The sequence below is a fragment of the Mustela lutreola genome, chromosome 17 (assembly GCF_030435805.1).
Source record: "Mustela lutreola isolate mMusLut2 chromosome 17, mMusLut2.pri, whole genome shotgun sequence".
Classification (NCBI taxonomy): domain Eukaryota; kingdom Metazoa; phylum Chordata; class Mammalia; order Carnivora; family Mustelidae; genus Mustela; species Mustela lutreola.
The window spans coordinates 35560952-35584808 of NC_081306.1; the positions used below are offsets into that span (position 1 = coordinate 35560952).

Here is a 23857-nt window from a genome sequence, read left to right on the forward strand (position 1 = left end):
CCCTCAACAGAGCACACCCCACTTGGGCCCCTCACACACTTGGAACTGCTTCTGTGGGATGCTTCAGACTTTTGGGGATGTGGGATAGCAGATGGTCTTGGGGTGCTCTCTACAACACGAAGAGATGTCTCGTTTTGCATCGGGGGGCACATTCCCATCACCTGCGTTAAAGGACATGACGAGGCTGGGGTGCTGGGCTGGTTCCTTTTGAAGAACATGGGACTCTTGATATCCGGATTGTAAGTTCAAGACCCAGGTTGGGCACTTAAAAAATACATACATATATATTTGTGTGTATGTGTGTGTGTATATATATATATATATACATGTATATATGTATATATATACGTGTATATATATATGTATATATATACATGTATATATGTATATATATACATGTATATATATACATGTATATATATACATATATACATGTATATATATACATATATATATACACATATATATATATATACCGGGCTGTCCGCCCTGGAAAACTGAGGAAGAAAGGCCGCACAACTTAAGTAGGACGGCGAGAATTCGAACCCAGTGTCATAAGTCAGGTCGAGAACCTTCTGTTGAAAACAAGCCCCCGTGTTGTTCCGACTGAGGGAAAGTACATCTGCGCAAGTACAGTCTGAGCCTCGGTACCCAGTACACACCGACCCCCACCGTACCCCGCTCGGACCGCGGCGGGGCCGGCGCTGGACACGTCCGGGCGCACCTGCCAGCGCCGGCCCCGCCCCGCGGCGGCAGGTCCCGCCTCAGAAGCGGCAGGCCACGCCCACCACGTGATGCGCTCCCCTCCACTCGCGCGCGGCTCTTCTGAGGGCTGAGTCCTCCGCGGGCGGAACCATGGTGCCCCCTGAATGGGGGAAGACGGAATTACCGCCGCCGCCGTGGGCTTGGGAGTATGATTCATGCGACTCTCCTTCATGGTGCTCTGACGCCGGAGAGGCGTCTTTCCAGCAGTGCTGGCCATCTCTGGGCCGCCGGGAGGACCTTTTCTATTTTGGAATCGTCCATTCCTTTGCCCAGTCAGTAGACGAGTCTAAAAGCGCACGCGAAGAGGGGGGAGCTTACTCGTGTAAGCGAGGGTACCTGTCTAGCGAAAGGCTATGTCACGACCAAGAGCGTTCGTCGAGTTCGTAGCTTTTTCTAGGGTGTCCTGTAGGGCTCTGTGCTCATGCAATTTCAGTTACTAAGCCGGTCGCTCGCTCCTCCCTTGGCGTGGTCAGTGGTTTGGCCCCGCTGCGCAGCGCCCGCCGGGAGAAGCCGGGAGCGGCTGCCATGTTGGACGGAACCACCCGGCAGCACAGACGGGGGGAGCCGCAGCCCCTCGTGAGTCTGCGGACTGAGCCCCGCAAGGGGGGTGCGAGGCTCCGAGCGCGCGCGTGTCATGGGCGCGCTGCTATCGCCGCCAATGCACACGCTTGCGCCTCCGGGGCCCCTCTGGGCAAGCTGCGAACATCAGGGCGTGGGCGCCCCCCCTTCTCGAGCCCCGTGGGACGGCCCGCCGCACGCACATGGCCCGGCGGCAGGCGCCGCGCGGTGCGACCTGGGAGAGTCGGAAGCGCGGCGAGGCCGGGCGAGGCGGCAGCGGCGGGCCCATGCAGGACGCGGAGAACGTGGCGGCGCCCGAGGCGGCCGAGCCCGGGGAGCAGCAGCAGCCGGCCGCAGAGCCTCCGCCGGGGGAGGAGCCGCCGCGGCCCGCGGGGTCCGGCGCGCAGGAGGCGGCGGGCGGCGAGGACGCGGAGGCCGGGTCGGAGCCCGACGTGCTGGCCAAGCCGGCCGAGCCCGCGGCCGACGGGGAGGAGAGGGCCGCCTCGGCCCCCGGCTCATCCCCGCCGCCGCCGCCTGAAGAGCCCCCCACCCCGGCCGCGGGTGAGGCCCCGGCGGAGCAGGCCGGGGACGCGGCGGCCGAGGCCCGGTCCGAGGGGGCGGGCGGGGACGACGGCGGCGCCGCCGACGAGCCCTCCTTCAGCGACCCCGAGGACTTCGTAGACGACGTGAGCGAGGAAGGTGAGGCGGCGCGCGGGTGGGGGGGGTGTCAGGGGCGTCCCCGCGCTGCAGCTGTCCTCCCGCGCGTAGGGACGGCCTTCTGTGGGGGTCTGGGTCCCCTTCCCTGTTTCCTCTCTCCGAAAGAAGGCGGGGCGGGCCTTTTGGGCACAACTTGGAAGCCTCTGATGGACACCGGCACCAGGACTTTGGAGGGTGGTGATGGGGGACAGCGCGCAAGCTGGAGCCGCGACCGTGCGTGGCAATTAGGATCAAGCAAAGCGGGACGCTCCACGTGCCTCACTATCGCGGGTGACAGTTCCTTATGTGCAGGCCCCGGGTGCCCCGAGGGACGAGCCACACTTGTCAAACGCTTGGGACCAAGTTCGTGGACACTTTCCCGGGTTCATGCGGTGCTGTTCCTTAAACAGGTTGGGGCAGAGTCGGGTTCCTCTCTGCCCCTGCTGCATGGAAGCTTCTGCCTCCAGAGAGTTCCTTCGCAGGACTGCTGAGTCTCCTCCCACATTCCTGTTTAGTCTGTTAGGTCTGTAGGTAGATCACTCTCCTCTTTTTGGCAGATAATCTTTTCTGAATTTAGTGTCACTCAGGTAGCTTGCTTTGGTTTCCTGTTTACCTTGATTCAGTTTACAGGTGTTACCTTTGCTTTTGTCCCAAGAGCTTGTCTCCCAACGACTTCTCTAGGTGGCTAAGCTCATTTGTTTTTATTCATTTATGTTTTGTTTTTAGCTGTTTGAGTCCTCTGAGCTCTGAGGACATCAGTGAATTCCTCTACATTATAGTAAGTTAGGAAAGATGAACCATCAGCAAAATAGCTCAGGCCACACCAAGAAAATCAGATGTCACATTAAGATACGTTTTTTGGGGGGGCGCCTGGGTGGCTCAGTGAGTTAAGCCTCTGCCTGTGGCTCGGGTCATGATCGCATGGTCCTGGGATTGAGCCTTGTGAGCCCTGAATCAGCCTCTCTGCTCCGCGGGGAGCCTGCTTTTCCCCCACCTTGCTTGTCTGCCTACTTGTGATCTGTCAAATAAATAAATGAGATCTTTAAAAAAAAAAAAAAAAAAAGGTACTTTTTTTTGAGGTATTGTGTCTGATCACACTGAGACTGAGTCAGAATCAATTTCAAGTAAAACAAACAAAAAAAAATGTAGAGAACCAACAGCATCATCTACTTTTTTTTTTTTTTTAAAGATTTTATTCATTTATTTGACAGAGAGATCACAAGTAGGCAGAGAGGCAGACAGAGAGAGAGAGAGGGAAGCAGGCTCCCTGCCGAGCAGAGAGCCCGACGCGGGGCTCGATCCCAGGACCCTGAGATCATGACCCGAGCTGAAGGCAGAGGCCCAACCCACTGAGCCACCCAGGTGCCCCCATCATCTACTTTTAAACATACTGGTAAAGAGCTTGCTGCTGTTGTCACTATCCTTATAGTCTGTTTTGTAAGCGACAGCATGGTATGAACAGCAAGGAAGGCTGCACAGCTCAGGAACACTTGGGCCACTGGTCCTGCTGCGGTCCCCTACCTGCGAGAAAAGGTGCTCCTTGTGTGGGAGAATTTAGAAGGAGGCTGTGTCACTGGGATGCCCACCACACTCTCCCACCCTGCTCAACTTTCATTTTTATTGCATCAGTTTTTCTTACATTTTAAAATCTTAAGTTTTGGGTTGAAAGTTCGTTTTGAGCCCCTGAATGTTTACTCTGCCGTTGGTTTTTTAAAAAGCAATTGTTTGAGCACAAGATTACTACCATGTGAATTATTCCCAGAACTGAGCTGTGTGACAGTCAGGATGCTAATGTGGGCAGAAGCCAGCCAGGCCAAGTGTCTGCTGGGAAGGCCTTTGGGGGCCGTTGTGATCCTGATACTTTAGCAGAATGCCCCAAAAGGCCCCTTCCCTGGTCATGGGGCTCTGAAACTGAGCACATCGCTATCTGGTTGTGGTCAGTGGCCCAAGGACATTTTGTGTTTAACGAGACCTGCCCTGTGGGGTCAGAGTGAGATGCAGAGGGTATGGGTGGGTTCTTTTGAAAGTGGACAGGGTCTCACGAAGAGGCCTCTTGAGGTGCCGGCAGCTCCAACGTGGTCATCCTGACTCCTGATTCTGAGATAATTAGACTGTTGTCCCGTTGCCTTGTTCCTGTGGTCATCGGTCATCCTTTTAAATTTTCAGCTGCCTTTGATGATCAGCCAGACAAATACATAACAAAATTTTTTTTAAAAAAGATTTTTATTTATTTGAGAGAGTGAGCAAGCGGAAGGAGAAACAGACCACCCCCCCCTCCACTGAGCAGAGAGCCCAACACAGGGCTCCATCCCAGGACCCTGAGATCATGACTTGAACTAAAGGCACATGCTTCGCCGACAGAACCCCCCAGGTGCCCCCATGACCAAGCTCTTAACTCAAGATGGTTTCTTTTGCTGCCAAATATTATTTATCTTTACATTTGGTATTTAGTTTAGAGAATTGCCTCTTCCTGTTTCTCCTGGAGCCAGGTTGGGAATCCATTCGGCAAGAATAACCTGGCACATGGGTTGGTGACGATGAAGGACACGCGTCTCTCCGTCGTGCAGTTGCTGTGTTTCTTCACTTACCGAATGTGGGCACAGTCTTACAAACTAGACACTTAAAAGATTGTGGGAAGGAGGCCACTCTTTGTGTAAAAGCTGAACTTTTTATTGTAAACCTTGTAAATTCAGATCAGGCTAAACAGGCCACTTAATTGTATGGCAAGTGAGCTTTAAAAATGACCCAAGGAGCTGCATCCAGCCTCACCGGGAGGGCGTAGCTGGGACTCTGGTTGGCCTCTTTCCTTCTTTTTTCTCTTTGCTTGCTCTCAATTTTAGCCTTTTTGCAGTTTATGAGGCAATTCTTTTAATGTTTTCAGTATCATTTATGAAAGTATTTGAAATTAATTAGAGAGTTATAACAGGGCCAGCTTCTTGAAATTAAAAGAATTTTTTCCTTTCTGAAAGACCGTTTAAACTTTCTATTAAGGGAAATTTCTAGCACAAAAGTGTAGAAAATTCGTCTTGTGCGAATGAAATGCAGCAAAGGATATTTTCAGACGTGTATCCTGTTTAGCATGTTGGAATTAAGAGTAGAATTCAAAACTTGGAGTCATAATTAGGTTCCGGGACACACGGTACAGAAGTAAAAGCCACCACCAGTGCTGCTGTTTTAGTTTCGGGACTCTGGGCTACCTGGACTGAGGCAGCTTCATCTGACCTTGTGCTTTAATCTGCTTGAGCTCCTCGTGTAGCCAGTGCTTTGTAACTTTATAGCTTTCCAGAGGAGCTAACTGGGTTGAAGGTTTGTGCAGAGCAGACACACCATTTGACCTCGGAATGTTGGTCCCTGTCTCCAGCAGCGGGTCAGGGAGTTCATTGGTGCTGGAGCTTCATGGTCCCAGAAGACTTCAAGGTCAGCAGTGGGCTGCGGATCAGACTGCCATGGGCCAGCGCCCAGGTGGCATCGCATCTCCTGGACAGAAGGCGGTCCTGTCCACTCCCACGCCTGCGGACTGTTCCCCCAGGCGGCTTCTGGTGTTCCTCTTTCTCCCATCCAGCCAGTTGTCTTATGGAAATGAAGCAAACCTAAGACATTTGAGTATTTAAGATTTGGATTTTATGATCTTAATTTTTAGGTGACATGAACATAATTTTCAGTTTTGTGTTTGGATTTTCAGTTTTTGGGTATAGTTACCAACATAATGGTTACCATGTACTGCTTACTGTGTCCCAGGCACACTCCTGAGCATTTGTGGGTTTACGGTCTGAATGGCTGGGGCCTCCCCCGCTCTCTCCGGGAGGCTCTTCATGGAACGACGACACCGGCAGTAGGAAGGGGCTTCACTCTGCTCTCAGGCGCTTGTGGGTTGCCTCCTCTCCTTGCTTGCAAAGGCTGTTGTACGTAGTGTTGGGTCCTGTTGGGTTTGAGTTGTCTTAACCTGAATGAGGAGAAAGTGCCTGCTTATGCATTTGATTCTGCGTGGGTCAGAGAAGGCTCCCTGCAGGAGGCTGTGGCCCTGCTTTTCCTGGAGAAAGGCCCCGTCCTCTTTGTTGGCATTTGGTATTATTACATCGCTAAAAAATTTCATATGAAGTCTTCCATTATTTTCAGGAATGAATGGATATATCAGTGGACAGAAGGGGCATGCAGAGTTAAAGTCTTCCTCACTTGTTTATTTTATTTTATTTTATTTTTTTTAAAGATTTTATTTATTTATTTGACAGAGAGAAATCACAAGTAGATGGAGAGGCAGGCAGAGAGAGAGTGAGAGGGAAGCAGGCTCCCTGCTGAGCAGAGAGCCCGATGCGGGACTCGATCCCAGGACCCTGAGATCATGACCTGAGCCGAAGGCAGCGACTCAACCCACTGAGCCACCCAGGCGCCCTTCCTCACTTGTTTAAATTTTGATTCAGTTCAGGGCCATGATTTCTTTTTGCTCACAGTGAAAGCATTTATTCATTTTTTTTTACTTCTTGGAAATTTGTTCAACGTGCTAAACTAACATAGTAATATTTTGCTTGGTCCAAAAAAGTTCATTTGTCCAATTTCCTGTCCATACAGAGCTGCTGGGGGACATTCTCAAGGACCGGCCCCAGGAGGCCGACGGGATCGACTCGGTGATCGTGGTGGACAACGTCCCTCAGGTGGGGCCCGACCGCCTGGAGAAGCTCAAAAACGTCATCCATAAGATCTTCTCCAAGTTTGGGAAAATCACAAATGATTTTTACCCGGAGGAGGATGGGAAGACAAAGGGGTGAGTGGTGGCGGTCCGGTGGCTGAGGTCCCCGTGGATGCACACGGTGCACGCCTCCCCCAGTGGTTCTGCTCTTTTTTGATTCCCCACCCTTAGCTTAGGGCTCCATACCCTTGGCAGGAGAGCCCGTGGTTCTGGAATTCGGGCGTTATGGGTGGGCTGCTGAACTCTTAAGAAATCAGCTTTTTCTTTAAATCTTGTGCCATCAGAGCGGTAATTGACATAAGATGCCTCCTGGAAAAAAAAAAAAAAAAAAAAAAAAAAAAAAAAAAAAAAAAAAGATGCCTCCTGGATAAGGGGACCAGCAGACTGGAAGCTGGCAGGATTTCAGGAAAATTCTGTATATGGTAGCTTACTGATTCTAAAATGAGCTTTTTGCCCCTCTGACATTTTCACATCTCTGAAATGGGTGGGGACGCTTCTTATAGTAAAGGCGAAAGCTGTAGTCACGGCTTCATTAGCAACTTCTCCCTTGCTGTTACCTCAAGAAGCGCATCTGTTAAAATGGTAGTGTGAGGTCCATGTCCTAGAATTTGCTTTTTAAAATCAGTGTGAGGTTTTTGTAAACATAACTTTGGTTTTTTTTATTTTCGGTGCTGTGTCATACTCTCGTATCACGAGGCTGTTCCATCAGTTGACGTTGCGAATGTCGCTGTTACCCCTTTTACCCCTTTCGAACACCGGGAGACAACATGGGATTGTGCTCGGGCGGTTCTTACTGGTCTACGTGACCAGCAGAACACGAGTGTTCTTTGCTGTGCTGAAAGCCCTTGGGACGTTTTTCCAGGAGAGTGTTATGTGATACTGGTCTCTATACAGATCATCTTTTATGGGACAGGAATGAGAAGATGATAACGTTGATGCTTTATTTATTTATTTATATATTTTCAGCGTAGCAGAATTCATTGTTTTTGCACCACACCCAGTGCTCCACGCAATCCGTGCCCTCTCTAATACCCACCACCTGGTTCCCCAACCTCCCACCCCCCGCCCCTTCAAAACCCTCGATTGTTTTTCAGAGTCCATAGTCTCCCGTGGTTCACCTCCCCTTCCAATTTCCCCCAATTCCCTTCTCCTCTCCATCTCCCTTGACACCTCCATGTTATTTGTTATGCTCCACAAATAAGTGAAACCATATGATAATTGACTCTTTCTGCTTGACTTATTTCACTCAGCATAATCTCTTCCAGTCTCATCCATGTTGCTACAAAAGTTGGGTATCCGTCCTTTCTGATGGAGGCATAATACTCCATAGTGTATATGGACCACATCTTCCTTATCCATTCGTCCGTTGAAGGGCATCTTGGTTCTTTCCAGTTTGGCGACCGTGGCCATTGCTGCTATGAACATTGGGGTACAGATGGCCCTTCTTTTCACTACATCTGTATCTTTGGGGTAAATACCCAGTAGTGCAATTGCAGGATCATAGGGAAGTTCTATTTTTAATTTCTTGAGGAATCTCCACACTGTTCTCTAAAGTGGCTGCACCAACTTACATTCGATGCTTTTTTAATTCAGATTTGAAACCACCTAGGGTAGCTTTTAAGAAACCATTTTGTATTTAAAAAAAAAAAAAAAAAAAACTGCCAAATGCTGGTTATGATTCTTACGTTTTCTGTCTTAGAAATCAGGTGGAAGGATAACTTCTTTTTGACCAGCGGTTTCTTGTGTTTGTTACTCTGAAGCATCCTCTGAAAGCCTTTATGATTTTGCTTTTTATAAAAGAATTATTTGTGGGGGGGAGGACCAGAGGGAGAAGAGAGAAGGGGTCCCAAGCAGATGCTGTGCTGAGGGTTCGGAGCCCAACGTGGGGCTCAATCCCGCAACCCCAAGATCATAACCTAAGCCGAAACCAGGAGTCTGGCGCTTAGCTGACTGCACCACCCAGGCGCCCCTATAATTTTGCTTTTAATAGGCAATATCAGACTACACATGTTCTCAGATTTTCTAATGGCTTTATTTGAAAGCTGCCATGTGATACACTTGCGTAGTCTTAAAGTGCATAATTGCGTAAGTTTTGACATGTATACATCCATGAAACTGCTACCACAGTCAAGATAGTAAACATTTCATTAGTCATCTGTTGTCTGATTTGTGATTGTGGCATTAGGGACTTTGGGTCTTCTGTTAGGATTTTGTGTGTGTTTAGGGAACTGCTCCACCAGTGACTTAACTCTCGGGGATGTGACAGTAGATGGGTCACAGGCCTTAACGGTGCTTACAAGTCACATGCATGGTTTTGTTGTGTTGAGCACAGCCTGCCTGGTCTTACAGTTTGCACTTGAACTCTGTCTCGATTCAGGTATACGTTCCTGGAATATGCATCTCCTGCCCATGCCTTGGACGCTGTGAAGAATGCTGATGGCTATAAGCTGGACAAGCAGCACACGTTCAGGGTCAACCTCTTCACGGACTTTGACAAGTAAGTGCCAATGGGTGAGAGTCTGGGCCTTCACTGGGCAGGAGAGGCTCCGCATCTCTGGGACTATGCTGGTGACCCTTTGGGGAACTCTCTTCTCCAGGCCCGCCGCCGCGGGCCCCTGTTCCCCTCCAGCCCCTGACACTCCTGGCCACCAGCACCCCGAGCCTACTCTTCCCTCCCCTGTACCTTCCCCTGAGGGGTTAAGGGGCAGCACCACACAGCCTATGGCCAAGAGTCTCCAATGTCGTCGTGTATGTGTCTCTTCCAGCCTCCCCGCCGTAGTTATGCTGTGTGTTGCTGATTAGTTCGTTTTTCTCTTGCAGGTATATGACCATCAGTGATGAGTGGGATATTCCAGAGAAACAGCCCTTCAAAGACCTGGTACGTGCGTGGGACCTGTATGTGCTTGAAAGGAAAGCTGGGCAGCCCGTGGCTTGCAGGCTGAGCTCCTTAGGAGTTGCTGCTGCCGGCCCAAGTCGCTCGGACCTCCAGGAGCACAAGACAGGAATATGGCTTCTTGGATGGAAATTGATGGGATGTCCTCTATCCCTTGCCTTTGGTTCTTTTTCCAGGGAAATTTACGGTACTGGCTTGAAGAGGCAGAATGCAGAGATCAGTACAGTGTCATTTTTGAGAGTGGAGACCGTACTTCCATATTCTGGAACGACGTGAAGGATCCTGTCTCCATCGAAGAGAGAGCGGTGGGTGTTTGCTGCCACATGGGGGCTTACTGTGTATTTCCGCAGCGAGGTGGGTACCCGAGCAGGTGAAGTGTCGTGTTCTTCCAGAACGCATCCCTGAGAACGACGTCCTTCGTTCTGGCTTTGAAATAAGCCACAAGATATGGGAAGGCTTCTTGTATTTTCTGGTTAAGAGGGAGGAGTTGATGCCTTGCAGAAGGAGGAGGCTTTGTGCTGTGTGCTGGGGTCACGTTCACACGGGCTCTGACTTCTCCCGCAGAGGTGGACAGAGACGTACGTGCGATGGTCCCCCAAGGGCACCTACCTGGCCACGTTCCATCAACGAGGCATCGCTCTCTGGGGCGGAGAGAAGTTCAAGCAAATCCAGAGATTCAGCCACCAAGGGGTTCAGCTCATTGACTTCTCGCCTTGTGAGAGGTAAGCAGGGAGGAGAGGCAGGTGGGGTCCGTGCTCGCTTCGTGCCGGCCTCTGTGCTAACGGTACAGCTTGGATTTTGCAGTAATTTCAAACCTAACGGAAGTATCCCAGGAGACATAGGAGGGGCTCGTGTGTACCCTTTGGTGATGTTCCCCGCTTAGCGCTTAGTGGGTTTTGCTTTATTGTTTCTCTGCCAGACACACGTGACTTGGTCTTGAGCCACTGGGAATTAGTGGAAGCATGGTGTCCCCGCCCCTCCGTGCATTTCCAGTTGCAGGGAGAGCCCTTCACCTGTCCGCAGTGCTGGGTGAGGGTCCGACGTCATCTGCTGCTTCTACTTGAGTGTTACCTTGTTCCCGCATATCACTTGGTCTAGTAACGGCCTCTGGAAAGCTTTCGTCCCCTCAGTTCCAGGTCTAGTCCGGGCACGTGTCCTGTGCCTGTAACTTCATTCAATGGCATTTTCTCGCGCGCGTGAGAGTGCAGAGGTCTGTGGCAGCAGGTGCCCTACCAGGAGCTTGAAGGAGCACTCCTGGGGCCCAGCAAGGTCCTCCTTCCTGGGCGCTTACAGATGGCCTCAGGGCCCAGCATGCCCTGTGGCACTGCTCTTTGTGTCTCCTGCTCAGGGCTGTCCCCAAGCCTTCCCTGTTGTGTCCCCTCCTCTGTCCAGAAGAGGTCGGCCTCCGACCACGTGGCCTGACTTCATCGTGAGGTTGTGACAGCCCCCCGCGTCCCCAGGCTCCTGAGACATGGCTCTCCTACATCTGCTCTGCTTTTGAGTTTTTTGGTATAAGAATCTCCTGACACCAGGAAAACTAGAAGAGGACTTTTGTAAGGTTTATATGGTAAATATCTAGCTTTAATGATTTCTCATTTTGCCTTTTTTTTTTTTTTTAAAGATTTTATTTATTTATTTGACAGAGATTACAAGTAGGCAGAGAGGCAGGCAGAGAGAGAGAGAAGGAAGCAGGCTCCCTGCTGAGCAGAGAGCCCGATGCGGGACTCGATCCCAGGACCCTGAGATCATGACCTGAGCCTAAGGCAGCGGCTTAACCCACTGAGCCACCCAGGTGCCCCTCATTTTGCCTTTTTTAATTCAAAACGGTTTAGGGCAGGGATGCTTTGGTGGCTCAGTTGGTTAAGCATCTGCTTTCAGCTCAGGTCTTGATTCCGGAGTCTTGGGATTGAGTCCCGTGTCAGGCTCCCTGCTCAGTAAGGGGCCTGCTTTTCTCTCTCCTCCTCCCTCCTGCTCTCCTCTCCCTTGCTAGCTTTCTCAAATGAACAAATAAAATCTTAAAAGAAACCCTATCTGTTGGGGCGCCTGGGTGGCTCGATGGGTTAAAGCCTCTGCCTTTGGGTCAGGTCATGATCCCAGGGTCCTGGGATGGAGTCCCGCATCAGGCTCTGCACTCAGCAGGGAGCCTGCTTCCTCCTCTCTCCGCCTGCCTCTCTGCCTACTTGTGATCTCTGTCTGTCAAATAAATAAATTAAATCCTTAAAAAACCCCAACAAAAACCCTACCTGTTTTGGGCAGTTTGGACAAGTGCTAGGTTCCTCTAGGAAACAGGCATTGGACCGGGTGAAGGCGTGCGTTCTCTCTGGTCATGGTTTTTTCTTCCCGGCCGGCAGCCCTGACCGGTCTCCTCAGCATCTTCTAATGTGCACGTGCACCCACGTCCGGCCCTAGCACCCGTGTGTGCAGTCCGTCTGTCGTCCTGTGTGGCCCGCCCTTCCCATGTGGCGCTTCGGTGCTGGCTTGTGAGGAAGATGGGGCCGCTGGGCGTGCGTGTCTGATGCTTCCTCAGGGCAGCCCATAACTGGCTCCTTCCATCCTTGTGTTTCCGTGAACTGTGACTTCTCCATGATGGACGGTTCTTAGTTCTGATGAACTCATTTTTCTGGCATGTCTTCTTGGAGTTCTCACGACTTCACAGGCACTGGCACCTTCTGGGGACAGGACACCTGAGGTGCTCCTTACAGTGGCCGTGTGTTGTGACCCGGTGTGCGTGGAGACTCCCAGGCCCTGTGCGTGGATGGCGAGTGTGGGGAGGAGCCCCCTCTGGCCGGCCGGCAGCTGCTTTCAGCTGCGTCCCAGACTCCTGTGGTGTCTTTGGTGTGCATAGACCTCTCTTTGCTCCAGGACAGCCCCCCTGGGCCGTCTTCCTCAATGTCTGTCCCTGGTGCTCCCAGGAAGCCCTTGTGTGAGGCAGCAGCGCCTGCTTCGTCCTGCAAAGGGGTGTGAAAGGACTGTTTTCCAGATAAGCAGTGAATCAAACTGTTTCTGTCATTCCGCGTAGCCATGTCACATTGATGTAGACGTCAGGGATAGGTCTGTAGGGGGAACTTCGTAACTTGGGGGTGCGGGTGACTCCAGCCCATCGGGAGGCCCTCGGGGCACCTGGACAGCGCCCATCCTCGGCCTTTTCTCCTTGAGTTTGCCTCTCCCTTTTCCTGAGTCCTGTTCCGAGGGGGCCCTCTGGCTTAAATGGTTGTGCTGTGTGTCAGCAGAGTGAATGGGGGCCCTGGGCGTAGACAAGCCAGCGTTGGGAGAGTGAGAAGCTCCAGGCACAGAGGTTGGCCTTGCTGGATGAGTGCTGGCTTTTGAAATGCACGTGGCCAATCTGTTTCCTTCCTTGGGCCAACTAAACATTGACGAAAATCAAGAATTGCACCCCAGTCCGTCTGGAACACACACAGACTTCGGTTTGGTATCTGCTGGGTCTGTCAGTGTCCTGATTTTGTGGAGAAAGCCTTCAAGGGGGCCGCCCCTGGAGTGCCCTGGTGCCTCGCAGATGGTCTGCTCCATGGTTAGAGCGGTTTGTAGGGGGAGAGCCTTCCCGGAAGACAAGGTTTGGAGACCGTGCTGAGTCTGACAGCCGCTCCTAGGCCTGGCGCCATCTGCGGTGGAGGCTCGGTGGGCACCGGTGCTCACCTCGCCCACACACAGTGTGACGTGTGGGGAGGAGAAGGTGGGACAGGGAGCGGGATCGTCAACAGTGTTCCCTTTGTGACAGGTATCTAGTGACATTCAGTCCCCTGATGGACACTCCGGATGACCCTCAAGCCATCATCATCTGGGACATCCTGACCGGACAGAAGAAGAGGGGTTTCCACTGCGAGAGTTCAGCCCACTGGCCGATCTTTAAGTGAGTAAATGCCGTGGCCCGTGGCAAGCATGTGGGAGCCTTCTCTGCTCACAACAGGGCCTGACACTTCTCTCCTCTCTCAGGTGGAGCCACGATGGTAAATTCTTCGCCAGAATGACCCTCGACACTCTTAGCATTTATGAAACTCCTGTAAGTGACACGGTTTCCTGGGGGCATGGTCTTTCCCTTGTCTCGCGGGCGAGGGGACGGGTAGAGCAGTGAATGTCTGTAGAATGAGGGGAGCCCAGCCTTTCTGCAGTTGCCCCTTTCCTGTGGCTGCCCTGATGTGCCTGTGCTGTTGCCATCAGTCTGGGACGGGAGGAAACAAACAGAAGGGCCTTTGGAGATGGGTACTTTGCTGCTGCGGGTGAACTGTTCCCTTGCTGTGTGTCTCCCGCTGGGCTTACTTGCTGGGCTCATTCCAGAAACTCTTGTTTCCTTTTCAAGAAAATGCAGGTGTGTTATGGAGAGAGTGGCGTGATTTAACTCCGTTGTAACCCTTGCTTTTCCGCAGTCTATGGGCCTGTTGGACAAGAAGAGCTTGAAGATCTCCGGCATAAAGTGAGTGAGTGTTGTCGCAGGTGGGCGGTAGGAGCGGGTGTCCCCTGCTCTGGCACTCCGTGCTTCCTCAGCTGGAGAGGACACTGTGTCCTCATTCTGGTCCCCAAGGGCGGCATGGCAGGCCCCGGCCCACCACCACTGACCTGCTTGTTGTGACTATGTGGGGCTCACGGCCCACATTCCCTTCTGCATGTAGACCCTTTGTGCAGTCACAGGCTCTATTTTGTGTCCTACTGCTTCCTTGGGACTAGAGACTTGGGCTGCAGTCTTTGGGGAAGACGGGTGGAGGGCGAAGGGCTCCACGTCGCTGACAGGCTTCTGTGAGGTTTGCTGAGTGAGCAGGGGGCTTGGGTGGTCCTTGGTGAATGGCCCAACGCAGGCACACTCAGCTCATATGCCCCCTTGAGAGGGGCCTGTCTCTGCGGAGAGCTGTCAGTCATGCAGGGACATGAACGGTTCTCTTCGGGTTGAGTTCTCGGGTGCAAGGGTGGCTCATGATACGAGCTGCACCAGGAATTGGTTCCCCGTTACCATCACAGTAGAGGGAGTCTGGTTTGTGAGGGCACCTGTTCTTCCCTGAGCGCTGGGGGGTGTTGGGCATCCACTGGGGCCCAGCAGCTGCAGGGTGAGGTGGGGGTGGCTCCCAGGGAAGGTGGCTGTTGCTGTGTGGCAGCAGAGCGCCGGGCTGGTTTCTGGCCAGTGAGTCCCATCTCCGCTACTCTGCTCCCTTCCTGGCAGCGTCCTAGCCACTCCTCAGTTGACGCTGTGTTCTCTTTGTCTTGCAGGGACTTTTCGTGGTCTCCTGGGGGTAACATCATAGCCTTTTGGGTGCCTGAGGACAAAGATATCCCGGCCAGGGTCACCCTGATGCAGCTGCCCACCAGACAAGAGATCAGGGTTCGGAATTTGTTCAACGTGGTGGACTGCAAGCTGCATTGGCAGAAAAACGGGGATTATTTGTGTGTCAAAGTGGATAGGACCCCCAAAGGGACCCAGGTGAGTGGATATCCCCGAGCAGAGGCCCCTCCTTCCAGCTCCACGCCCACCTCCTGTTTAAAGGGTGTCTGTGGCTTGTTTGTTTGCACCTGTGGCTGTTCTTCAGCCCGACTGGCTTCTTGGTACCCTCACAGGCCCGTGCGGCCCTTGCCACATTCTTTTTTTTTTTTTTTAATTTATTTGACAGAGAACACAAGTAGGCAGAGAGGCAGGCAGAGAGAGAGAAGCAGGCTCTGCACTGAGCAGAGAGCCCGATGCGGGGCTCGATCCCAGGGTCCTGGGATCATGACCTGGGCCGAAGGCAGAGGCTTTAACCCGCTGAACAAACCAGGCACCCCTCTTGCCACATTCTTAACTGGAGAGTGTTTTCATCCTCTAGAAAAGCCTGCGTCCGTCAGCACCCCAGTGCCCCATCCCCTGGGCTCCCGAAACCTGCCGCTCCACCTTCTTCCCACACAGAAGTGTCGAGACACTTGGTGGAAATGAAGGCATGCATCGTGCGGCCTGGCCTCCCTCACCGAGCATGTTTTCAGGGCTCCTGTGCACTGTGGCATGTGTCTGTGCCTCGTTTGGGGTCAGTGCTGATTGGTGCTCTGCTAGGTGGCTGTGCTGGCCCGCGCGCATGTGCCTGTGGATGGACCCGCCTGTAATCTGCACCGTCAGGCTGTCCGGGATGAGGCAGCCTCCTGGCTTCTGTTTAATGCCCGTGTCCAGAAGATTGCTGCAGGGTGTCTCTCTCTCTCTCTCTCTCTCACACACACACACACACACACACATGCACACACAAACACACATATCCCGGTGCTGGGCCTCCGGGGCGCTGCGGAGTTTGGCAGACAAGCTGCAGTGCGTAGCCCTGAGCCTCCGTGCAGGGGTGTGGCAGGAGGGCCGAGGGACCCTGCTGTCCTGCACCGGGATGGCACCTGTGGGTGCCTCTGGTTGTGCAGGGTGCTGACTGGAACCTCCTGGGCCGAGTTCCGTCACTTAGATACTCACACACCTTTACTGAGTGTGCATGTGTCCCCTTCCGTCCTGTTCTGTTGTAGTCGGGATACGTTTTTCTCGCGCTTTCAGTTTCCACAGTATCACCTCCATGTTTTCTCTCCCTAACAGGGTGTTGTCACAAATTTTGAAATTTTCCGAATGAGGGAAAAACAGGTGCCTGTCGACGTGGTAGAAATGAAAGGCAAGTTCCATGTGGTCCCTGTGGTCGGTGGTCCCCGTGTGCGGCCCTCTGGGCCCTGGCGCTCTGGGCTGCCCACCTGCACAGGTGGCTGCAGCCCTGACTGCGCGCACTGTCCCAGGCCTCAACACAAGCGTTTCCATTCGGGCTGCCATGCGGCTTGCTCTCTCTTCACACCCCTGTCGGGTTGAGGAGCGAGGGTCCTGGCCAGTTTCCTGCTGAGAGATGCGCGGGGAGTGGGTTTTCCCGATGTTTACAGTGAGCGGCAGTAGAAGGGCTTTTCACGTGACAAACGAGTTCTCGGGTGATGAGAGCTTTGTTTTGGTCCTAAAACCGAGTGGGCGCTCTGGTGCCTCAGGTGGGAAGTGGAGCCTGCGTCTTTGGGGGGTTTTATGTCTTAGTTGTGTTTTGGTCTGGAAGGGAGAGGAGGACAGAGCAAGAGGGTATGGCCTGGGTGCTCTGTGCTGTCAGCCACAGGGGACCGTAGGGTCCTGTATGGAGAACAGAGGCGAGCGCCAGCAAGCAGGGTGCACTTAGGCGGCATTCCTGCCTGGCCAGGCTGGTCTCACCCAAGTCCCTGCGCCCTCGTTCCTAGGCCTCCTGTTTGGCTTAACAAACTTAAGGATTTTTAGTGTTTTCTTTGGTTGAGGGGAAGGCTGTGCAGGAACATTGATTGGGAACGTTACTTTGTTACATGACCAAAAAAAACACGAGACTTAACTCTTTCTTTTTTTTTTTTTTTTTTAAAGATTTTATTTATTTATTTTGTCAGAGAGAGAGCGAGCGAGAGCGAGCACAGGCAGACAGAGTGGAAGGCAGAGTCACAGGGAGAAGCAGGCTCCCTGCGGAGCAAGGAGCCTGATGTGGGACTCGATCCCAGGATGCTGGGATCATGACCTGAGCTGAAGGCAGCTACTTAACCAACTGAGCCACCCAGGCGTCCCTTAACTCTTTCTTGATTGCAGAAACCATCATAGCCTTTGCCTGGGAGCCAAACGGGAGTAAGTTTGCCGTGCTGCACGGGGAAGCTCCGCGGATATCCGTTTCCTTCTACCACGTGAAGAACAACGGGAAGATCGAGCTCATCAGTGAGTAACCTTGCCCCGTTGATGGGCGCATGGGAGGGAGGACCGACGGACGCGCCCTCTGGAGGGCCACTGCACACACTTTTTCTGCTGGCTGGGGGCGCTGCTCAGGCTGTCCCGCAGCCAAGAGGGCCCTGTGGCTCTGGCTTTCCTCGTGGTGGCTGCACAGGCTGTGGCCCCTCAGGGAGCTCCCACCAGGCTCTCCAAGAGAGGGTTTCTGAGCAGATACACTCTCCTTCTCGTGGCCACAGCTGTTGTCTCTTTCCTGGAGACCCCGTCTTGCTGTGCTCTGCTCCGCTTGCGAGGGGTCCTGCCCTCATTCCTTGGCCTTCCTCGATGACCCACTCCTGCCTGCTGCAGGCCCTTCCAGGGCGTTGCATACCGTGGGGTGAACAGCTGTTTTTGTCATGTGGGGACCTCAGCAGTGGAAACGGGCTGTGTCCCCATACCCAGCGGCTTGGGTGCTGAGCTTGTCCTGAGGGAATTCTGGGAGCTCAGCGGTGTTTCCAAGAGACAGGGAGGCTGTCCCCACACCGACTGGACTATTAATTCCCTGTGACGTAGAAGGAAAGAGGGGCCGTTCTAGGCTGCCAGGAGGTTGGCACTGTCTCTGGTTAGAAAGCAGGTTTGTGAATAGCCAGTGTAGACACGCCTTTCTCTCCTGAGGGCTCAGGTTGCCCACTTGGAAGGGTGACCATGTGGGGCCTGCTGACACGTCCGTGGCCGTTCAGGGACATCTTATGGCTTTCTCTCCCACCTTTATCTCGGTCTGAGAGTCCTGCCTGGTGGGCTGTGCTGCCGTTCCCCATCTCCCTGTCACTCTTCGGCCCCGGTCTGTGGATCCGCTGCAGGCCCAGGTCGGGCTGGGGTTCACTTTGTGCCCTTGACTGGAGGCCCGAGGGTAAAGGCTGAGTGCTGTCTGCTGTCCACAATCTCTGTGGGGTCCTTGTTGGATGGAGGCAGGCTGCGCGTTGGGAGAGATGGTGGCTTTCACGTTTTTGACTGCAGCATTTGAGAAAAGTGGTTTGAGTCATGGGATGGATGGATCGTAGGCTTTTTTGGGTCCCGTGTCTCTGCACTGGGTGAGAGGGCGGGTTCCTTGCCCTCGCGGAGACCCTGCGACCGTGTTTATAGTGACTCCTCTGTCCAACTTCCCTGGGAAGTTTTTGAACGTGAAATGTTAACTACAAACAGGAACGTAGCTTTAGAATGCTTCCTCTCTTCTTGAAGTGTATTTTGTGACAAAGTGAACTCGGCCCAGGGTTTTCCAAAATCATGCTCCTGGGCACCGGGCTGGTGTGGGGTGCACGTGAGAACGTATTGCACAGGGCAGCGTGAGCCTGTCGCCTGTGCCAGCCACACCCTGCTTTTGGCACCTTGACAGACACTTAACAGATGCCCTTCTTGTTTTCAGAAATGTTTGACAAGCAGCAGGCAAATACCATCTTCTGGAGCCCCCAGGGACAGTTCGTGGTGTTGGCTGGCCTGAGGAGGTGGGTTTCTGCAGCCTGATGCCTTGTGCTCGTGGTGCCCAGTGCTCTGTGGGCCACTATGGGGCCTGATTTGGGTCCCTGTGGGTCACGGCAGTGCCTCCACACGGTGATGGAGCATCCTCGTGTGAGAGGGCTGTCCCGTACTTTTGGTGGATGGGTTTATTGTGTTTGCATGTTGCCCAGACTTGGGTCGAAAGCAGGTCATGAAAGCAGTGCGAGTGTTTTCTGTCTGGAAGATGTGGTAGTGTTGCAGTGTCCTTATGGTTGAACAAGATGTCTTCCTGGCCGGGCAGTGAGCTCAGTGGGAAACCCGCGTCATCTCGCGGGAAGGCTGTTTGAGCAGACGGATGGGTGCGAAGCTGTCTCTGCGGCGTGAGCATGAGTGTGGTGGTGTTTACCCTCCATGCCCGTGCTCACCCGCTGTCCAGCTCTACGGGAGCCTGAGGCGCCCCTGTCCGTGGGTGCGTCAGCAGAACGCACTCAGAGTTCCTGCTTTCCTGACCTCGTGGGAGGCACCTGCTGTGTTTTTAGATAATCTGGGGCACACACAGGGGGCTTCCACGTGCATTCCCCACGGAGCACTTCCTCCTCAACGGTGGGGCTCCGAGTCCACACCTGAGGAGCCTGAGGAGTAGGATGCCCGGAGGCTGTGGGCGCGCTGACTACTCTGTCTCCCCAGCATGAATGGTGCCTTGGCTTTCGTTGACACGTCGGACTGTACAGTCATGAACATCGCAGAGCACTACATGGCCTCCGACGTGGAGTGGGACCCCACTGGGCGCTACGTTGTCACCTCTGTGTCCTGGTGGAGCCATAAGGTATGGGGCCCTGTGTGGCCTGTGTGGTGTGGGACCCCGCTGTGCTGGGCCTTGTGTGTCCCTGCCCCCTGCCACACTGGGTCTCTGTGAGGTGGGTACTGTTAGTCACGCTTTGCTGCCCTGCGTGGTGGCTCCGGAAAGCTCTTTGGCATCACCCCTGAGATGGCTAGCTTTTCCACGAGCTGGTCGGCGTTCCTTGATTTCCCTTTCCTGAGTTGGACCGCGTCTCAGGCCGGTTGCAGCCCGAGTCCAGCCCCCTTCCTCTGTAGAAGGAGCTGGGGGCTTTTTCGGGTGTGCTTTCTCCCCACAGCTGGGAGCTCACCCACACGGGCCTCGGAGGCTCAGAGGCGGGGGAGGATGGGCCGTGCTGTATGTGCACTTTCCCAGTAAGATCATTTTCCCCTTAAGAAGTCCACGGTTTTGGACCCCCTTTATCTGGCACCCAGCTTGCCAGGCCCTCTGCGGCCTCTGCTCGCCTCTGCTCACCTCTGCTCATTCAGCATGACTGTGCGGCCCATGCTTGCGCCTCTCCTGCCCAAGTTGCGGTTCCCTTGTGTGTGTGGGGTTTCTGCCTCAGGGCTCCACTCTCCCGCCCTGCTCTGTTTTCCGGGTGCTGAGGAGCACCAGGTCCCATGAGGCCACTGTTTACAGTGTGTTTCTTCCTTTTTCCTGTGAGAGTGTGGTGTCATGTGGGCTGGGCCTTCTCTGGTTCTGCGTGGCACGTGGTCCTCATTCAGTCGGGCTGGCTGGGGGGACGAGTGCCACGTGGGAGCCACTGGAGAGAGCTGCTTGCCTGAGGGTTTGGGACTCCCTGAAAGGACATGAAAATGTGTGTGTGCACGTGTCATCAGTCTCAAACGTCTGTAACTTGAAAAACTTCAAAAATGCCACACTCATGAGTGTGAGAGGCTGTGTCCAAGGTGGTTCTGTGTAGTATGCACGTGCTGGCGGGTCTGCAGCCGTGTTCCCACGCTCAGTGCTCCTGGGCTGCTGGTGAGCTCCGCCAAGCCTTTTTTTTCAGCCGAGTCTTTCTTGCCGGTAGATATGCTGAGACTTGAACCAGCTCATGCACATGTGCAGAGCCTGAGCAATCAAGACAGCGTGATTCTGTGTGACGAAGCACAAATGTGTGGGAGCTCAGACCCCACAGCCATCCCTGAACACTGTGTCTTGGAAAGAGTCTGTGTGTTGGGACCAGTGTGTAGACTGTGCCCGTGTGTGCAGTGCTGTCTGGTGCTGAGATCCTGTAGACCGTGGGCCAGTGTCTGGCACCCCAGGCTCCTGAAGGGCCCGTCCGCAGCAAGACGGTCCCGGTGCCATTCCCTTTGTCAGGAAAGACACCCGCTGAGCGGGACAGCGCGTCTGCTAATGCAGTAGCTGGGTTCTGGCAGGAGCACCCATGCTGGTGGCTATGGGGCTGCACTCCATGTCACCTCCCGTCGGGCCTGTGGACCGTGTTCCCGGGCTGCGGGCGGGCCCGCCTCTCCACGGTCTCCCGGGTGCCGACGGCGTAGCTACGTGAGGGCTCCCAGACCATGTGGACGAGATGCTTGGTGTGCTGGGCTCTGGGAGGGCGCAGGGCCAGGAGCACGTCCTGCGGGAGTCACAGCGTGAGCAACACAAGGGCCTCTGCCCCCTGCAGGTGGACAACGCTTACTGGCTGTGGACGTTCCAAGGACGCCTTCTGCAGAAGAACAATAAGGACCGCTTTTGCCAGCTGCTGTGGAGACCGCGGCCCCCCACGCTCCTGAGCCAGGATCAGATAAAGGTCTGGGACCCCCAGGGCCAGGGGAATGTGGACGCCCTCATGGCACTGACAGAGTCTTCTGTCAGTGTTTGGGTGGTCATGCCTGAGGAATGGAAGCGGGTTGTTTGGGGTGCCCTTTGAAGACATGCAAGAGCCCTAGGGGCCCCATAGGAAGGAGTAGTTGCAGGGTCATATACGTGGGATTGTAGGTCGTGGCCAGCCGTGTCCTTGCCCTTCGAGGACACTTGCACTGAGCGGAGGGGATGTAAGCCGTGCCGGCGGTGCTGGGAGAGGGTGTCCACGTGTGTGTGGTCACGGTGAAGTGTGCTGCCGGCGTCAGGGCCGAGCTTGCTGGACGTGGCTCCCGTGAGAGGCAGGCGCTCCTGCAGTGAGACCTGCAGGCGGGCGCCGGTGCGTGTGCTTGAGGGCACCTCTGTGCTTGTGATCCTGAGGCTGTCGCACGTTGACAACTCTGGAGATCCTTTGAACGTTTCAATCTTGAGTGTCTTGTCTTTGTTTTTGTTTCAGCAAATTAAAAAGGATCTGAAGAAATACTCAAAGATCTTTGAACAGAAGGATCGTCTGAGCCAGTCCAAAGCCTCAAAGGTTAGTCCTCCCGGACTGAGGGAGGAGCCAGTGTCAGGCCTCATGGGGACGGCGGCATGTGCCGCTTCCGTGGGCAGACTGGTGGGCCCGGGCACACTTCTCCTCCAGATGTGGGGGACACAGGGTTGGTCCGGGTGAGGGGAAGGAGGAGGAGAGCACGTGTCCCCATTCCTGTCCCAAGAGCTTTTCTGAGTAGAGTGGTGCTCACGGCACCCAGGGCTGGCCACGGTGAGGGGTCTGTCAGCTTCCCCCAACTCCATGCACAGGAACTGGTGGAGAGAAGACGCACCATGATGGAAGACTTCCGAAAGTACCGGAAAATGGCCCAAGAACTTTATATGGAGCAGAAGAGTGAACGTCTGGAATTGCGAGGAGGTAACTATGAGCCGAAGACCCATGTTTTTAGAGCATGCGTTAGCGGAGACGTTTTTCTACCCTGTCGTGTGAGTGTTCTAGTTATATGTCGAGTGTTGTAAAGATCCTTAAGTTGTCAGGGACTAGAGTTTCCCACGGCCCCAGTCATCTGCAGGGAACCTTCCCGTGTTCAGACTGGGCTCTCCGCTAATGCGGGTATGTGGACGTGGGTGTGAGTGTGTGTGCACACAGCTCACCCTCCTCGCCTGCTCACAGGTGTGGACACGGACGAGCTGGACAGCAATGTGGAGGACTGGGAGGAGGAGACCATCGAGTTCTTTGTTACTGAGGAGATCATTCCCTTGGGAAATCAGGAGTGACCCGAGCACTGTGGTAAGATCTCATCAGGTGGGGATGAGCAGGACCCTGATATGTTGTGTGGTCCCTCAAGTGAGGAAATTCCCAGGGCCACATCCTTGGGGTCAGGATGTCCCTTGTGTAGCAGCTGCAGGGGGCCCCTTGCTCATCCTGGCTGTCAGAGCTGGAGCTCTCCTCTGAGGGCAGCAGGGCCTCGAGTCCCAGATTTATGGCAGGGCGCCTTGTGAGTGGAGTCTGGTTGTGGATGAGGACACAGGCTGGGGAGGAGAAAGGAGGCCGGCCATGGACCTTCTCCAGATGTGTAGCTGGGAGATGGCCTCCGTGTGCCTCGCAGAGCCAGGAGCCTGCAGAACCCGGTCAGTCAGGCGAGGCAGGGTGCTTCTCAGTTGAACGCATGAGGACCCAGAGTCACCTACGGGGCGGGTCCTCAGGCGAGGCTCCAGAGTCCCTTCCAGATGCCTTCTGAAACTATGTAGTCAGCAACAGCCCATCAGGGCGCGCTGTCGGGGGTCGCTATTGCTGACGTTGCCTCTTGTCAAGGTGCGGAGCAGAGAGTGAACGCCTGCTCCCTTCTTGCAGCATCCCTGCGTCGCGTGCTGGAACCAGGTCGTCCTTCTGCAGGAAGCCTGCACGATGCCTGAATTCTTACCTGTGCTTTCTCTTGCTCTAGACTGTGTGCCCGGATGACCCCATCTCCACACATTACTGTGCCTTTAGCCCCTGGTCTCCATCGCAGGGGCGGATCGAAGGCACTGCTTTAAAGTTTTTCTTGTTTGGGATTTTTAGAATCACACCACCAGTGTTTGTTCCTCACACTTGTGCGCCGCTGCGGGGGCCCTTCCCGTCCTCCTGAGGTGCACAGCCAAGCGACTTCCCCTCGAGGACTGGTCCTGCCCTGCGCGCAGGCCTGCGTGGCTGTGTCCCAGCTGCGTCCCAGGCGCGCAGGGAAGCTGCGCCCTGCAGGCGCCGTTCAGGTTGTGCCGGCTTCTCAACGGGCTGAGCGTGGAAATAAAAGCAAACCTGTACGAAAACGCTGTCTTTCTCCTGTTTGTACACATAGATAGCGGCCTTGAATCTGGTGCCTGTCCCCCTGCCCCCGGCCATGGCAGCAGTCTGGGCTCAGCATGCCCACTGCTGCTGGCCCCCGAGGCCGACTTGGCGAGGAGGGAGGC

The 23857-nt window shown here is 54.3% G+C and overlaps 1 protein-coding gene across 2 annotated transcripts; it reads left to right on the top strand.

The window, feature by feature from the left end:
- The first annotated feature begins 1556 nt into the window (after nucleotides 1-1556).
- Nucleotides 1557-23716, top strand: EIF3B (eukaryotic translation initiation factor 3 subunit B). 2 transcript variants are annotated; one of them, XM_059154733.1, is made up of 19 exons: nucleotides 1557-2022; nucleotides 6586-6778; nucleotides 9081-9200; nucleotides 9524-9581; nucleotides 9773-9901; nucleotides 10161-10318; nucleotides 13333-13464; nucleotides 13548-13614; nucleotides 13979-14025; nucleotides 14811-15021; nucleotides 16135-16207; nucleotides 17170-17292; nucleotides 18704-18782; nucleotides 19462-19600; nucleotides 21243-21368; nucleotides 21876-21953; nucleotides 22220-22328; nucleotides 22584-22700; nucleotides 23356-23716. In XM_059154733.1, exons 1-18 carry the CDS (start codon nucleotides 1611-1613, stop codon nucleotides 22685-22687), a joined length of 2358 nt encoding a protein of 785 aa, XP_059010716.1. In that variant the 5' UTR covers nucleotides 1557-1610; the 3' UTR covers nucleotides 22688-22700; nucleotides 23356-23716. The 2 variants fall into 2 exon arrangements, with proteins under 2 accessions (XP_059010716.1, XP_059010715.1); XM_059154732.1 differs by having other exon boundaries at nucleotides 1558-2022; nucleotides 23265-23716.
- Nucleotides 23717-23857: the final 141 nt, after the last annotated feature.

Excerpts from the sequence above, each read along its gene's own strand:
- EIF3B (XM_059154733.1), top strand. The coding sequence starts at position 1,611 with ATGCAGGACGCGGAGAACGTGGCGGCGCCCGAGGCGGCCGAGCCCGGG. Across the intron at positions 9,582-9,772 it reads AACAGCCCTTCAAAGACCTG|GGAAATTTACGGTACTGGCT; the intron begins GTACGTGCGTGG and ends TTCTTTTTCCAG. Across the intron at positions 22,329-22,583 it reads ACGTCTGGAATTGCGAGGAG|GTGTGGACACGGACGAGCTG; the intron begins GTAACTATGAGC and ends GCCTGCTCACAG.